This window comes from Porites lutea, chromosome 14 (assembly GCF_958299795.1).
Source record: "Porites lutea chromosome 14, jaPorLute2.1, whole genome shotgun sequence".
NCBI classification, from domain to species: domain Eukaryota; kingdom Metazoa; phylum Cnidaria; class Anthozoa; order Scleractinia; family Poritidae; genus Porites; species Porites lutea.
In genome coordinates, this window is record NC_133214.1 from 2,742,548 (window position 1) to 2,758,102 (window position 15,555).

A 15,555-nucleotide genomic window follows, 5' to 3' on the forward strand; every position below is an offset into this window, starting at 1 on the left:
ATCCTTTATCGGAAAACTGGGTGTGGAGACAAAATGGTTTTACCCAAGAAATACCACAAAAGGGTGTATGAAGAGCTACACGAAAACATGGGGCACTTGGGTGCCGACAGAGTAGTGGAACTAGCTAGAGAACGCTTCTATTGGCCGTTTATGAGAGCAGACATCACCCATTATGTCACAAAAGTGTGTCGTTGCCTGAAGCAACGTAAACCCGCAACTCATGTCCACGCACCACTTCAGCCTATCCTCTCCACAGCACCTTTCCAACTCGTCTCCATGGACTATGTTCATCTCGAACCAAGCTCGGGTGGATACCAGTACATATTGGTAATCATGGATCACTACACCAGATTTGCCCAAGCATACGCCACCCGGGATAAGTCTGCGAAGACCGCTGCCAACAAACTGTATAATGACTTTATCATGAGATTTGGGTTTCCAGGAACCATTCATCATGACCAGGGCGGAGAGTTCGAAAACAAACTCTTCTACAACCTTGAGAAACTGAGTGGGATCAAACATTCGCGGACAACCCCCTACCATCCACAAGGGAATGGGCAGGTTGAAAGGTTCAACCGAACACTTCTATCAATGCTGAGAGCCCTGCCAGAGAAACAGAAATCCCGTTGGCGTGACCATCTCAATAAAGTAGTCCATGCATACAATTGCACTCGCCACGACTCTACTGGATTCTCACCTTTCTATCTACTATTCGGTAGGACGCCAAGGCTACCCATCGACCTAATGTTTGGCTTGAAACCTCCAGAGGGATATTCTACATACCCTGAGTATGTTAAAAATTGGCGAAGAGCCATGAAAGAAGCTTACGAACTAGCCTCCGCTCATGCAAAGAAAAGTGCAGACATGGGGAAACAACAGTATGACAAGAAAGTTAGACATACCACGCTACGTGAAGGAGACCGTGTTCTTGTGCGAAACATGACGGAGCGTGGTGGCCCAGGAAAGTTACGCTCTTATTGGGAGCAAGAAATCCACATTGTTACTCAAAGGAGGGAGGATATGCCAGTTTACGAGGTAAAACCAGAGACTGGTAATGGAAGGACAAGAGTTCTGCATCGCAACCTGCTGCTACCATGTTCCTTTCTACCTGTTGAGATACCACCTAAGCCATCCAAGAGTCGTCGCACGATGCCCAGGACAACCCGAAGACAGCAGGAGCTACAAGAGAACACAACCAGAACCACTGATGAGAACATCCCTGGGTTAACACCTGGTCAACTTCAAGAATTTTACGAGTCTACGAGGAATCATACTGAAGACAATTGCCAAATTGTTCCAGAGTTAGATGAACACGACACTTACCCTTGTCAAGTTGATGGTCCAGGCTCAGAGGGAGAGGCTGAAGACACAGAGCAACCAAGTGGTGCGTTCGATGATGAAGCTGTAGATGGTGTACCTCTAAGACAGTCACAGCGCGTAAGCAGACCACCCCTCAGGATGACCTATGATGCAATGGGACAACCCTCCTTTCAACCCAGTTCCACAACAGGAATTCGCGGCATCACAGCATCATATCCACACCAGTTATGGCAGCCTGTCCCGGTATCATGGGTGGTGCAACAACCTGTCTTTCAGCCCTTCAGTTATTTTGTACCTTTCCCAGTACACGTTCAGCCGATGTATCCTGTGCCTGCGTGGCGTTACCAGCAAGCCTGGTGGCATTAACTTGAAGAGAAAGGAACTGATTTGGACCAATTGAAATTACGTTCGTTTTAGATAAGACGGATAAATGTTTAGTATAGTATAACTCACATGTCGTTCGTTTTAAGAGGTACAACCTTGTTTTATTAGGAGATTTTTTTTTTTCTCGATCTCTACATGTTCTTTGTACGGGCAAACAATCGATATAGGCGCGTAACATTTGGGCAACTTAAGCGAACATTCTGGCCTGATCAACCAGGATAACTTTGTTGACCCAATAATGAGATACAAGAATACGAGGAACTGTTACACGAGATAACCCACAAGAGACTATGGTCTATCCGTTCATGTTGAGGACAACATCTTTTTCCAGAGGGGGAGAATGTAGAGAACTGGAACTAGTTAGAATAATATCGAAAAGGACTGGCTCTAGCCAAGATGATGTAATCGCAAGATGGCGGAAAGCGCCACCGACACGTATTAAAAGAGTTAGAAGTTTGGAGTAATTTGTGGTTGATTTAGGCGTGTAATCTAACATATGAATGAATGGTAAATAAAGGCACTTCTTATTCTTATTCTTCCTCTTAAGGACTCCCCAAGATCACGGGGGGAAATGGAGGTGATTTTGAGCATTAGCTTTAAAATGACAGCGGAAATCGAGATAAGAAAGCATAAGCTTATGTTTTGCTTCCCGGAGGAGTTGTGTCGGCTTTGTATCGCATAAGTTCTTTCATTGCCATGAAATGCGTTTACATTGTTTTTTACCGTCAGTAGCCTGGTTTTAATTAACCTTAATTTCATCCGATTGCTTCGAGTCGTTTTTTCAATCGGTTAAGTATAACTCGATCGTTTGCCGGCGGAAGTTCCATGAAAAAGGCATTAAATTTGAGACTTTTCACCACATCATGCGATCATCCTCAACGGCGTAGTGAATAGTATTGTGTTTCCAGAACAAGGATAGCATATTTATAATCTGAATTTCTACCATTTCCTAAAATTTACTGTGGGAAAACCAGAGGTGATAACTAATTGATTATTTTCTAAACAACGTACCCACGAGTTGACGATAGTCTTTCTTTGATTACAGATTTTTGTTTGTAGCCAGCTGATTTCAAGAGGCGTGTGGTCAAAGTAGTGGACGGTACGAAGAGTGGTCAGAGTGGTGGATGGTGGGGGTGGTGAAACAAGAGACTATAAAGGGGACAGAGAGGCCATCCCCCATATACACCCTGTTCCATAGGTAATTCGTCTCGAGTTATTTTTAACACCACAGATCTCAAGGGGGATTAGACAACAGCCAATCACATAGCGCGAATGTGTTCCGCGTGGATGACCCACGCTGAGAGCCACGCATCCTTCACGAAATGACGCAGAACAAAATGGGGGAAGACGCGGGGAGCGATTTTGCTATTCCTTTTGTCGACGAAAACGACTACAGCGAGATTTCCGCGAAAGCTGTGTTAGCGAAACCGAAATTAAAAAAGAATGGCCCTTCCTCTCTTGTATAGAGCTAACAGTAGAGCAGGGAAATCCTTAACACACTGAATATTCTCTCAGGATCATTTATAATTTACAGTTTGAAGAGAGCAATTTCTGGTTTGATGTTTATTTTTTTCAGTCTTTATAGTGATTATTCCTACCCACTTACTTTGTCAATTGTAGGCGAACCCTCCTAAAGCTGAATTTCAAGGGACCATATTCAAGCTCAGAAAGAGAAATAAAATTTCGTCGTTGCTTATTTACGTCCTCCATAAAACGCGAAATTAGGCATTTTCACGTCGTAGTCGTGCAAAAACGGGAAAGAAATGAACAAAAAAAGTGTGTTGCACGTGCGAAGTTGTTTTTTGCTAATTAAACCTATTGTTTTTTTGACGTTCTAGTTGTCGTCCGCGTCGTTGGATCTTAAACTCCCTAAATTGTACAAACGACCGGTTTCAATAGACCGGCGAAATTTCTCATTTTATTAAAGCACTGAGGTTACGACAACTTCGAGTTAAACAGATTTCAAGGGTTGTCAAAGAGTCCAGCGATTCCTTTTTCCCAGGTGAGCGCCGACTCATTTCGCTTCAATATTCAGGAATGCTCTCGATCTTTTTACGCTTTCATTGCCTCTCGCCCGACATGTTTTGCACGGCGTTTGGTCATGCGAAACCTCCACGAAACATCCACGCCTCGCGCGAGGTAACTTTATCCCGATTCTTAAAATAACTCGAGACGAATTACCTATGGAATAGGGTGTATATGGGGGATGGGTTCTCTGTCCCCTTTATAGTCTCTTGTGGTGAAATGAATGAATTAATTGGAATTGTCGGAAGGCTCCAGAAATTGAAGGTTCCAGATTTCATGTTTAAACGAGAGCCACCATGATTTCCTCAACGCGAAAAACGTTATTTGGCCTTTGACAGTTCAATCACTTAGTTCGACCAGGCATGCTGCACTTTCTATGTTCTAAAAGAGGTACGCGGGTGAGGTTGAAGACGCCTTCCCACATCAAAAAGCATCGAACAAATAAGGCGTAAACAGAGTCAACCAACACCGCATATTTTTCTGTAAGCGGTTTAATTTATTTTGTTTAGAATTCGTAATTAAAGCTTCGTTAATAAAAACGCTATTGTCCAAACTTATAATCAATCTACTAATATACACGAGTAAAATCGGAACTAGGCTAGGTTACAATGGATTCAATCATGGCCAGAACAGAGGGTTTTTAGCCTGTGTGCAAGACATCTATTTCCACGTTTCACGCGTAAAAGCGGAAAAAATAGGAGACTGTATGCGGGTTCAAGCCACAGGAAACCCAAACACCTTGAAAAGTCCTCTTTGGTGCAAAATATGTTGTTTGCGGGTCGTTTCTGGACAACCATGTACCTCTAGTATTTGCATTGTATAAAGTGACTGACATGTGGCGGCAGATTTTCAAGGTAGACAAGAAACTAAATTCAAACAAAACTTTATCAGGTAAACGATCAGGTTAATGGAAGTTACTCAGTCATGTTATTTATCGTTTTTAAACCAGCGGTTTTAAACTCTCACACAAATCTTTATACTTCGCAACCAAGATTAGAACCTTGGGTGTCCTGTGGCTTAAATTTTTCGACCGCCAAAAATCCAAACGTAATCTAAGGGGTTTCTTATTAGATCGTATGTTTCCTTCCAAGCTGATATCAGCAATCTTAGCTATAAATGCTTTCTTCCTTATCTCAAAGAGGTATTCATGGAGGATTATACAGTAGTTAAATTCTGTACACTGTAAAATATATAAAGACACTAACAAATCACCATTATTATCGTACTAAGTTGACCTGTTATAATAAGTTTTGTGAAGGAAAAATTTACTTTATACGTCAACCTTTTTCAATAAAATGCTAAGAAGACAATGGGCTTTGCATTTCTTCAATTAGCTTAATATTTGAATCACAGTATCCAGCGAGTGAAAATGTTGCATTTTTGAAAACAAATCTGCGACAGTAGGGCATAGAAAACAAGGGAATATTACACAACTATCCCCCGAAGGGGAGGTGAATAATGGTGGATCTATACGCGAAGCGTCGAGGATCTAGCGCTGTTCACTGACCCTGGTGGGGATAGTCGTTTTAGTATTTACCAAATCAGATGGATAAAAATGAAAAAAGTAATTTTTTTGTAAATTAAAAACGTCACTTAGTAGGAACTTTGTTTACAATTTACAAAAATTTCGGGGATATCGTCAAGTGCATTTTTACGATTTTGTTGCAAATTCAGCATGAAAATAATTTTCTACCCACCAGTAAACACTAACAAGCTAAAATTCGTCGCTTTACTAGTATTTGTTTGTACTACTGCTTCATCCATCGCAAAAATTTCGTCTTCCGAAAATGTCTTCAAACGAGACGCCACCTTGGCTCCAGTCGCAAAACAGTACAGTGAATAGCCAAGGATATTCCGAGTTACGGGAGCCAATCAAAACGCGCGAAAATTGCTAGTCACTGATTTGGTAAATACTAATACCAAGTATGGGGAAGTTTATATATGACATTTGAGTAATTACTCTATACATTTTCTCCATCTCAAGACACTCCCTGTCTCACGAACAAGAATGTAAAAAAGAGAAAAAATTCGAAACAATGAAACTCGCTATCAATAGTATTCTCCCTGCAGGCGCCATTATCCCCTAAAATTCTATCCCTACTTCATGACTCTATTAGATTTTTCTACTATATAAAAGAATCAACAATAGTTCTCAAGATCAAACCATAAACCAGCCCTGCCGGTTGATTACAAGTGAAGAGCAGGTGATCATCACATGATGCCATGGTTCCAGACCACAGTAAATCAGCTGACCAGTTGGTAAATAACATTTACATACAATATGAGAATTTGATCACTTCTGTCAAAGGGAATCGTAAACCAATTTTTTGAACTGAAGCGATGCTTTATAATTATCCCTGCAACAAATCCTATAAAAGAGTAGAAGTAGATGTATCAACGCCTTTTTTGAAAAGTATTTCCTGTCTATACTTTAATCACAGAAAAGCTCGGCAGTGTACTTGGATCTGCTCCAGCTGGTATAAATTTTATGATTGTGAGCTATTAATTTTTCTCATAATCCTAATGATCACCGGTTGTGGTTTTTTTCCTAAAAGAAAAGACTGTAAATTTCTCGCACATCTTACGATAAGGCATAATAATGGTAATAATAATAATAATAATAATAATAATAATAATAATAATAATAATAATAATAATAATAATAATAATAATAACAATTATAATAATATGCTTTATTAATTGTCTATATTTTATTTTATTATTATTATTTTTTAAACAGTTGAAAGAAACTTTTGAATTTTAGAGGCTGACAGTTTTTTTTCTTATAATAATAATAATAATAATAATAATAATAACAACAACAACAACAACAACAACAACAACACAAAGTATACTGGCAATGCCCAGAAAACAGGCTTAGGGCCTTATCTTCATCAATAATTTACATATTTGATTTATTTCACGTATTATTCCAAGTTAACTAGCAACATTATTTCCTAAGAAGAGTCCATTTACAATGAATGGAATACTTAAAGCAACATTTGGTAAAATTTCCAAACAATATTGAACAGAATTAACAGCTTTCCTTAAGTTTCGCCTAAAACACTCTCAACTTAAAATTAAAACAACAACTGAACTTATCAATTACCTGGGTGGATATTCATCTCCTCAGAATCTTGTAGTGTCTGAAAAATTTAATTGAACACTGCAAGGATGTTAGTATCAAACTACCAACTAGCCCATCCCCACTAACTTCCTCCCTTGAGGCAAAATGATACGTTAGGAAAGACAATTCAAACTAGACAGCTTAAAATTCTGAGTTTTGAGGTTAAGTTAAAGCAAACACAACGCCCGCACTTCCTGGGCCTTATTACTGAGCGCAGTATATGCGTTTCGGGTCAGGAGGTCCGAGCGAGTTTTTTCCGTTCGAAAGGATGCTCCACAAAAATGCATTGACCCAGAAGGACTAGGAAGACGAAGTATAGGGACTAGGCAACGCCCGGATAATGTAAAACAAGAGAATCTCTTAAGTACCCTTAAACGTACACACAAGAGACCTTAAAAATACTCCGTTTTCGTGTACGGGTAAATTACCCGTACGCTTACCCGTAAATGCGAGGAGATTGCTTCTTAATCCCTAGAAACGGCTAGGCTACCGGGTAGAAAGGTAATGCCATTACATCATCTGGGAAATAATGGTTGTCTTTTGTATAACTACGTGGCGAACATGGTAGCCTGCCCGTAACCGTAGACAGAAACGGTGTATCTTAAGGTATTAAACTATAATTATATAGTCTAATAGAGTGGTTTTCGTTTGAGTGTCGTTAAACCAAAACCAAAGTAATTACTCTGGCCAATCACATAGGACACAGACAAGACATTGAACCAATCAAAACTCGAAGTAATTACATGTGGCTGACGCAAAGCGCGGGAAAATGCATGCGAGCGCGTCACAATTGGCTTTGGTTTTACTTCTGATTGGATGAAAAGGTGGCGCGAATCTTTTAAGCCAATCGCATCGTGTAGAAAGTGCAAAACCAATTACTTTTCGACACTCAAATGAAAACCGCTCTAAACAAGGGCCACAACGTCGGCCACAACTTGAACAAGTGATTATTTCACCACTACCAGTCAAAAGCAAGTAACTTCTCCATACGGAAAGGGAATCACAAGAATCAAGGGGGTTGGGGCCGGGGTGCGGGTGGAGGTGGGGGTGGGGGATGATTGTCTTTGTTTCGACTCTCGACTCTGCTGAATCTATCCACTACGAATAGCCAGAACTGGCTAAACGGAATCGACATCGCAGGCGCGAGAACAAGGCAATGTCTTACAAACGTTCTCAATTCCTCACAGAAATCGGGTGGTAACATCATATGCACAAGCGCCATTAATAAATAAAAATAAATAAAAACAACGAACGAACGAAAAAAAAAACGGGGAAAATGAGACCAAGCAAACGGATAATCTTCACTAAGGAGTATTAGAAGTGAAGACTATTTTTCTGTTTACAAACACACAAACAAGAAACGCTCTCAAATACTGTAAACGTTTTATTTTTTCAGTCCTTTTTACAATTCAACAATTCTCTGATTTTGTAAGTATCAGCCAATAAGAACAAACCAACTAGCCTTACGTAATTAGTGCACGGAGCCCAAATCCCGCCAAACGGCTTGGCGTTGGAATATAGACCTAAACCGACAATGAAAAAGAAAAACAGAAACATCTACATCATATGAAGATATACACCGAAACCGCTGTTTGCGCAAAAATGATTATGACACAACCCAAAGTCTCCTCTGAACAAAATGCTTCAAAAATATGAAAAAATTGCATCACCTACGATAATATGAAATATAGAGTAAATTCAAATTAGTCCTAAATTCAACCCTCGTAGCTTAAGCTTTCTTCTCGTTTCAAGTTTAACAACCTTCAAAAACTATAGCTGTCTGTCAACTAAAAATAATTTTTTCACCTTCGATGCTTATCCGTTTAATAAGAAAAAGTTAAGTTTTAAGCGTTTATTTCTTCATTAGCCTTGAGGCAGAGTAGAAAAGCATTTACAAAATAAAAATTAATTCGATTAATAATATTATTCAGCCATTGGAGTCCGCCAAGCGGCAAAGCATCTTCCATTCTGTTGGGGGAAATCAGAAAAAATGCTTAGCAACTTCGTTCCCAATGTTCTCAGCTATTCGTTTCCTGTCCCCCTCGTCTCTCGCTGCAGGGACGAGTAGGAAACCCTAGAAACGAGGTTGAAACCTCCAAACCAATTCTTTTTTACCTAGTCAGACCAGCTATGAAATGTTATATTTTGTACAAACTTAGGTGCATTTAATTTCGGCTTGTTAATGAAAGATCGTTTACGGTTAGTTCTCTAACACTGATCTGTTTGAAAGAATTTTTTATAACAATTATAATGACAGAATTCGACACGATTAAACTAACAGGGTTGAATCCGCTTTGATACAAGTCTTTACACTTAATCAGCTCCCGAAATGTCAGTTATATTTAAAAACAGCTGTATGAAAACTGTAGGTTTACTTAAGACACTATTCAACAGAACAAATTGTTGGGATTACAAAAAAAAGAGAAACAAAAAAGATTATATCACTGCAAGACTAACGAGCTAAGTGCAAACTTAATGACTAAGCTTTAATATTTACATTGATTTTAAGATTTTAGGTGCATATTTATTAAAGCTCTTTTAATTACTTCATGTGAAAGAATTTAGCCTTAATTAAAATCAAAGTAAATTCTCGATGTTCGAATAAGGGTTACTTTTTAAGGCAACAAACCATAACGTGAACTATCGACTCCCTCCCTCACCGACTCGTCATGAAAGTGAAAACCATGGAACATGAAAATACTAACATATAAAGGTTTCCTCCTGAATGACAGAGCGAACTTCAACAGGGAATGTGAACATCCATGTTCAATCTCTGTTTACACTGCAGCACTTGAGCGTTTCACTCGAATCAAAAATCTTGTCTAATTGCAGTTAATTATCTTTTACTACTAATAACCGTAGTTTCTCGAACTTTTGTCAAACATTTTTCAGCCGCAGAGATCGATCCTTTTAAAACGAAAAAGGTGCAATGCGCTTGCAAAAAGTGCTTTAATTAAGCGTCCTTGTATCAGTCTTGAACGGAATGAGCCAGATACGGGCAACGAGACTTCAGGCTGTACAGAAAACGACCGGCAACTGAGAGGTTACCAACCACCGAGTATAGTAGACGAGTGCGAGCGAGACTGGGGAGCGAAGGGGGGGGGGGGGGGGGGGGAGGCGGGGAATGAGGTTGGGGGAAGGAGAGCAGGGGTAAATTAGGAGGGAAAATACGGCATCCGCTTTTCCCCTATATTTACCTCCCCTCCTTTACCATCATTTTAGCCGCTGACAAATCAGCTAAGAAATTATAGTGATGCTCAAGGAAAAAAGTAATCGAAGGCCTGGTACCTACCAATCAGGTGACGTCACGCCCTCTTCTTGGCTTCCCAATGGCGATACACTCAGACCAGAGCTGGATCCAGACCCTACGATAGATACACGGCAACGGCGTTAAAGGAGCTGTGTCACGAAATTCAGCCAAATTAGGAAATTACAAAATGCCCGTTAAATTAAGAGAAACATAAAAATAACCGCTTAAAACTTAAAAGGAAGGTTAAAATAACATAACAGAAACAACAGATGCCAGAGATGGGCAAAACTGAAGAAGATTGAAACGGATTGAAATTAGGGTTTTTGAAAACTGTTCAGCGTAACAGTTTTTCAAAGTTGATCGCTGCTGCTTGTAACTACAAAAATAATGCTCAGGAGACATAATTGTTTGTCTCGGATCTCTGATTTTGTCATTTACATGTAATTTCTTTGCTTACTTTAAGTTCCATACCGATTGAGGGCGAGTAATTGGCAAAATTAAACAAAATGAACTGGACTGCCGTGACACAGCCCCTTTAAGCTGAAATTTCAGGTACTTATGCTAAGGGTCTATAAAGAAAACGCTACAGCTACCTTATCTCACATAAAAGCTACTAAGCGTTCTTATTGTCGTTTGGTTTGTTTCAAGCTGTACGTTTTGCAACCAACTAACCTGAAGAATGTCTCGGTGAAGATTCTCCTTCAGGAAGATTTAACAGATCCTGCGAACGAAGACGAAATATTTATTAGCTGGTAACAAACTACACATTATCTTCTGAGTCCTCCAATCTCTATTGTAAATACAAGTTTTAGTAAAAGCTTTTTTGCCTAACTAAAACATGACATAAGTGCCCACATTAGCCTTACATGCAAGACCGTTACAAAAAAAAGTGCTTTGGGGAAATGAGTGCAAGAAGTGTTCTAAATATACGTGCAAAAAGAAGAAAATAGTTTATTAAACTCAAACTGAGACAGCAAACCAATAGTGATCAATGAAAACAGCCCGAAGACTGCACAGCGCAGAGAAGCGAGGTTAGCAATTCGGTTAACATTGTTATGTAATTACTGCGTGTAAGCAAAGATAAGTATGTTGAGAATGCAGCTACGCTGGTAAAGCCTTTTCAAAAAGAGTGGATTAATCGTCTGTTATAGGGTTAGCTACACGAACAGCATTTCCTGCAAAATAGAAAGTTAAAAAAGCGGTTTGAAAAACGAACCAAAAAACGGTGTTAACGCAATCCCAGAATGCCTCAAAACAAAGGCACAATGGATAAGCAAAGTTTTGAAATTTGACAACATAATGCATGGCCGGTCACTTGATTAGGCACTAAAGGCGTAAGTTAGGTTTTATAAATTATTTGTTGGTAGCTAAGAAAATTAAAGGAATGGACTCTTAACGTGATTAACCACGTAAGAACATCAGATTCGTTGGCGTATCTCCAAATAAAGCGAGCTCGTTAACGCGCTGGAGTATTTAACACAGTGATAAAAACAAAACGCGACGTTCGGTTACTTTTCGACCACACTCGAGTAAAATCGGACAATCTTCGGAACAACTTCGGGCTTGTCGTCAGGATTGCTGCCTCAGCTTGAAGGCCACAAGTAAACACAAAGCAAAGATACAAAATACGAGTGCCGACCCGTGAACTTCTGCGCCCGCCAGCTGCTATTTCACGTTTGCTCAATTCAAGAGCTAGAGCCAACTGTCTCCGTTCGTCTGCAACACTTTTTGGTCTCATGGTATGAAAGTACTAAACGAAAAAAACAGCGGTAAAATCTAATCAGCTGCAAGTTCCCACTAATGCTCGTCAGTAGAGTTTGTGTTTCAGTTGTATGGAAAGAAAGAGCTAAGCAGTGAAAAGGTCGAGATAAGCTATAAACATAATACTTTCAAGACGCAGCGTATGCAGAGAAGAAAAATAGTTTGAACTCTAAATAGGTCCAACAAGAGTGTAACCACGGAAAGTCTTGAAGTAGAACGCAAATCCAACATTACAAAGTCGGAGGATGTTTAAGGAAGAGTTAGGTATGCGTTCCTCGCGTTTAAGTAAAGACTGTGTCACGAATCAAATGCATGACAAACATCAAGACGGCACTTTCTGCTTTTAGAGCGCAAACATCTCACCTACCTGAGCATAGTTATCGAGGTCAGCGGAGAGTCGATTGGACCCATTTGTCACATGCGCGTCGTTTGAGAGATCGTCTGCTGACCGTGTTGACGTAGAACGTGATCTATTAGCTGGAGGCGAAGACTCGTCGGATCTATGAATGATATAACAAGTTAGAGGCGTTCCTTGAACGTTTCGAACATTTTGAGAGCGTTTATCAAAAGCGGGAAGCTCATTGATTGGTATTGCAGCAGTTAAAGTGACTGCAGTCTACAAAATTAGAACAACAATGACACCAAATACCTGTTTACGACATTCGTGGAACCTGATCGGCCATTGAGTAGTCCTGGGCCTACACCAGGTTTCAGTCCCTTGGCGGCCAGGTTTGGTCGACTCATGAGATAAGGGTTAGCAGTCACTGCTCTCTTGGATCTTGGACCCACTGAAGTATTTCGTGGTACAACGGCTAGAAAACAAAACACAACATGTGCAGTCAAAACATCGACAAACAGGAGGATCCCAATCAACTATGAATTATTTATTAAAGGTATTCTATACAAGGTATAGATTTACTGACAAATCTGCGTCTGTTTACGACAATTTCCATTCAGTCCATTCGACACTTACAAAACGAGAAGGGAGCTGGAGCCGAAATGCGTCCCGCAATGGTTTCTGGGATCGTTACTAGGGACGCGCCGGTCAGCTATAGGCCGATTACGTAACAGTCCCAGAAGTCTTTGCGAAAGCTAACTCGATCCAGTTCCCTTCTCGTATCTTCAGTGGCAAATTGTGACAGAGCTGTCTTACCTGGTGGTGGTTCATCTTCAGGGCCATGCTGCTGTGCCTAAAAAGATTCAAAGAAGGTAAGCATTGTAACACCAAATATATTTTGCCTTATTTCATTGACACAGCCAACTATCGTAGGGTGACCGCAGCATTGGTAAGTCAATTTCTGCGGGCCCACAATTGCTCTGACCAACGATAACAAAAGCCTTCAACCGGGTGAAACATTAATATTACTCAGTAGATGTAACAGGCGCCAAGCGTTACAAGCCGAGAAGGTTACGATTGCTTTTGGTTTTACCCCTGATTAGATGAGAAAACGACCCGAGATCTCTCATCCAATCACAAGGTGCGGTGACGCTAAACCAAATAAAAATAAACGGCAGGATTACTTTTCAAAATGGACAGACTAAGAGAACAGGAGATTTGTCAATGAATCTAAACCCAACCTACCGTTGGCAAGTCTTTGATGATCTGAAATCCATCACCAGGCCCCATATGTGAGATATGGTTGAAGTTAGTTGGACCCGAGATGAGCTTAGAGCGAATATCTGCGTCCAAGTCTGCCAGGCCACCTTCCTTTGTCTTGAAACCGAACCGGTAGGTACTACTGTTGACGGAATATAAAGGCAACAGTTAGCATGAGTGGCAGTTAAATTAAGAACGGAACAAATCAACACGAAAACAAAAAAGCTTGCAAACCTTCTTTTGCTTTTCAATCTTAACATGGCAGCAATTGCCTTCTTTCCTTTGTTTGGATCAGGAATAATCAACTCTTCCTCTACGAGAAAACAGAATCATTTCGGGATTAATAATCATCCTCTCTCGCGTTGAAGAACGTGTATAGTGTGCGAGTTTTCACGAGTAAATATGGGTGATCACAATAGTTTCGGAGACCCTTACAAGTGCTGTCAGCTCTACCTACAGTCATGAACAAAAATGTTTAAAAAAATGGACGTTACCATGTCTAGTTTCAAGATAAAGCTCTTGAAAGCACTGGCAAGTATAAACACTCCCCTCCCCAACCCCCAAACAAAAACAATGTTGAAGTTCGGGTGGATAATGTCTGACCTCGACCAAACGTCCTTGATCAGGGTGGGGAGAGGGGAGGGGCCATAGCGGTAAAAAATCCGCACCCTTAGGAGGCAGTTACATCTGCACAACTGACTTCACGTAATCATCCCATCCCAACCCACCACAGCAACAGCCAGTCGCTGTCCATTTGAGAGGTGACCAATAAGGTAACTTACCTTCGTATAATTTATTTTTAAGGTAAACTAAATTGAACTGTTCCAAGGCCGTACACAAAGCAAGAGAGCCATCGCTGATCAAGGCATGGCACTGAAATAAAGAGAAAAAAGAACATAAAAGGATTATATTTATTACAGTTTATGTTGTTACACAGCCAACGCGCATCATTGTTTCAAATATTCACAATGGGTATAAAGTATATTCTGAGCTCACGGGAGGTCTACTCTTCCGGTTCGTTTAATAAGAGCTATACTTCTAAAGGTTTATTACAATAACACTCCATAAGTAACGTTCCATTCAGTTTGTTTGAAGAACTTTTACATTCATGTACCTTTTTAAGGGGGATAGTCTGAAGCCATTCCGCAGAGCCAGAATCGAACACATCAATAGCTCTCTCACTGAAGGATATCACATAGGGATGAGAATAAGCTGCAAATAACAAGAAATTTCATTTAAGTAAATCTTGTAATCGGAACTACACTCCTAAGGCAAAATAGAGCAAAGTACGATAAATTCAACCACCCTCATTAAGTACTCTAACAAGCATTTTTTTCACGACAAGATCACTATACTGATAGTAACAACCGTTTGAATTTTTAAACTGTATTGCCTGAGAAGATACACAAAAACAACGAGCAAAACAACAAAAAATGCTTACCAATATTCGTAGGTGGGGAAGGCCACATTAATTCATAACGTCTCGAGCGATATCCACTGGCCTCGACAAAGATACCAAGTACTAAAAACAATACAAATCACAGTAGCATAAACTTGAAAGAAATACAGCACGTAGGGAATTATCCTTTTTTTCATGGACCAAAAGAAAAGCATATAACGTTATTCACGTTTATTTCTAGTCACCGGCAATCGAATGAGGATCTTCCTTTAGAGGTACATTTCGCCAAGTTAGAAACAAGGTTAACCTTCGCAAAGACTTCTCAAACTTATTAATAATTCATAAAGAAAATACAAAGGAAATTGATGATTTATGAGTGTTTGGAAATCAGATTAAAAAACTGCTCATTTAATTTCTCCTACTACAATCATTTTGTTTGAGAAGTAATATAGAGCATTCCACACAGTGTTTCATCACCAGATGAAACACCTCGAAGTTCGTCAAAAATACTCCGCTGCGCGTTGTATTTTCAACTCTCTTCTCAGTGTTTCATCTGGCGATGAAAGTATATTACTTCTAGAACTGTTCCAGTCCCCTTCTCGTTTCTAAAATGGAGAGGCCATTTCCGAGTTCCCCAAGGCCTCTGTTTCAAAACAAGGTTGGTGCTCAGCCTTTGATATGGAAATCATTTT

General features: G+C 40.0%; 1 protein-coding gene across 10 annotated transcripts in view; it reads right to left on the reverse strand.

The window, feature by feature from the left end:
• Positions 1–4,204: 4,204 nt before the first annotated feature.
• The window catches only part of LOC140924341 (serine/threonine-protein kinase MRCK beta-like), a 40,213-nt gene continuing 28,862 nt past the window's right edge, over positions 4,205–15,555 (reverse strand). For 4 of the 10 annotated variants that reach the window (XM_073374378.1, XM_073374375.1, XM_073374380.1 and 1 more), the window contains 12 exons: positions 14,906–14,986; positions 14,579–14,676; positions 14,247–14,337; positions 13,699–13,777; positions 13,450–13,606; positions 13,021–13,057; positions 12,517–12,679; positions 12,235–12,367; positions 11,746–11,856; positions 10,779–10,827; positions 10,149–10,221; positions 8,228–8,379 (listed from right to left, as the gene is read on the reverse strand). In XM_073374378.1, coding sequence (XP_073230479.1) covers positions 8,328–8,379; positions 10,149–10,221; positions 10,779–10,827; positions 11,746–11,856; positions 12,235–12,367; positions 12,517–12,679; positions 13,021–13,057; positions 13,450–13,606; positions 13,699–13,777; positions 14,247–14,337; positions 14,579–14,676; positions 14,906–14,986 — 1,124 coding nt within the window. In that variant the 3' untranslated portion in view covers positions 8,228–8,327. Of the gene's footprint in view, positions 6,099–6,838; positions 6,896–8,227; positions 8,825–10,148; positions 10,222–10,778; positions 10,828–11,745; positions 11,857–12,234; positions 12,368–12,516; positions 12,680–13,020; positions 13,058–13,449; positions 13,607–13,698; positions 13,778–14,246; positions 14,338–14,578; positions 14,677–14,905; positions 14,987–15,555 lie in introns of those variants that run through there. The other 6 variants (XM_073374373.1, XM_073374377.1, XM_073374374.1 and 3 more) reach the window with 6 other exon arrangements.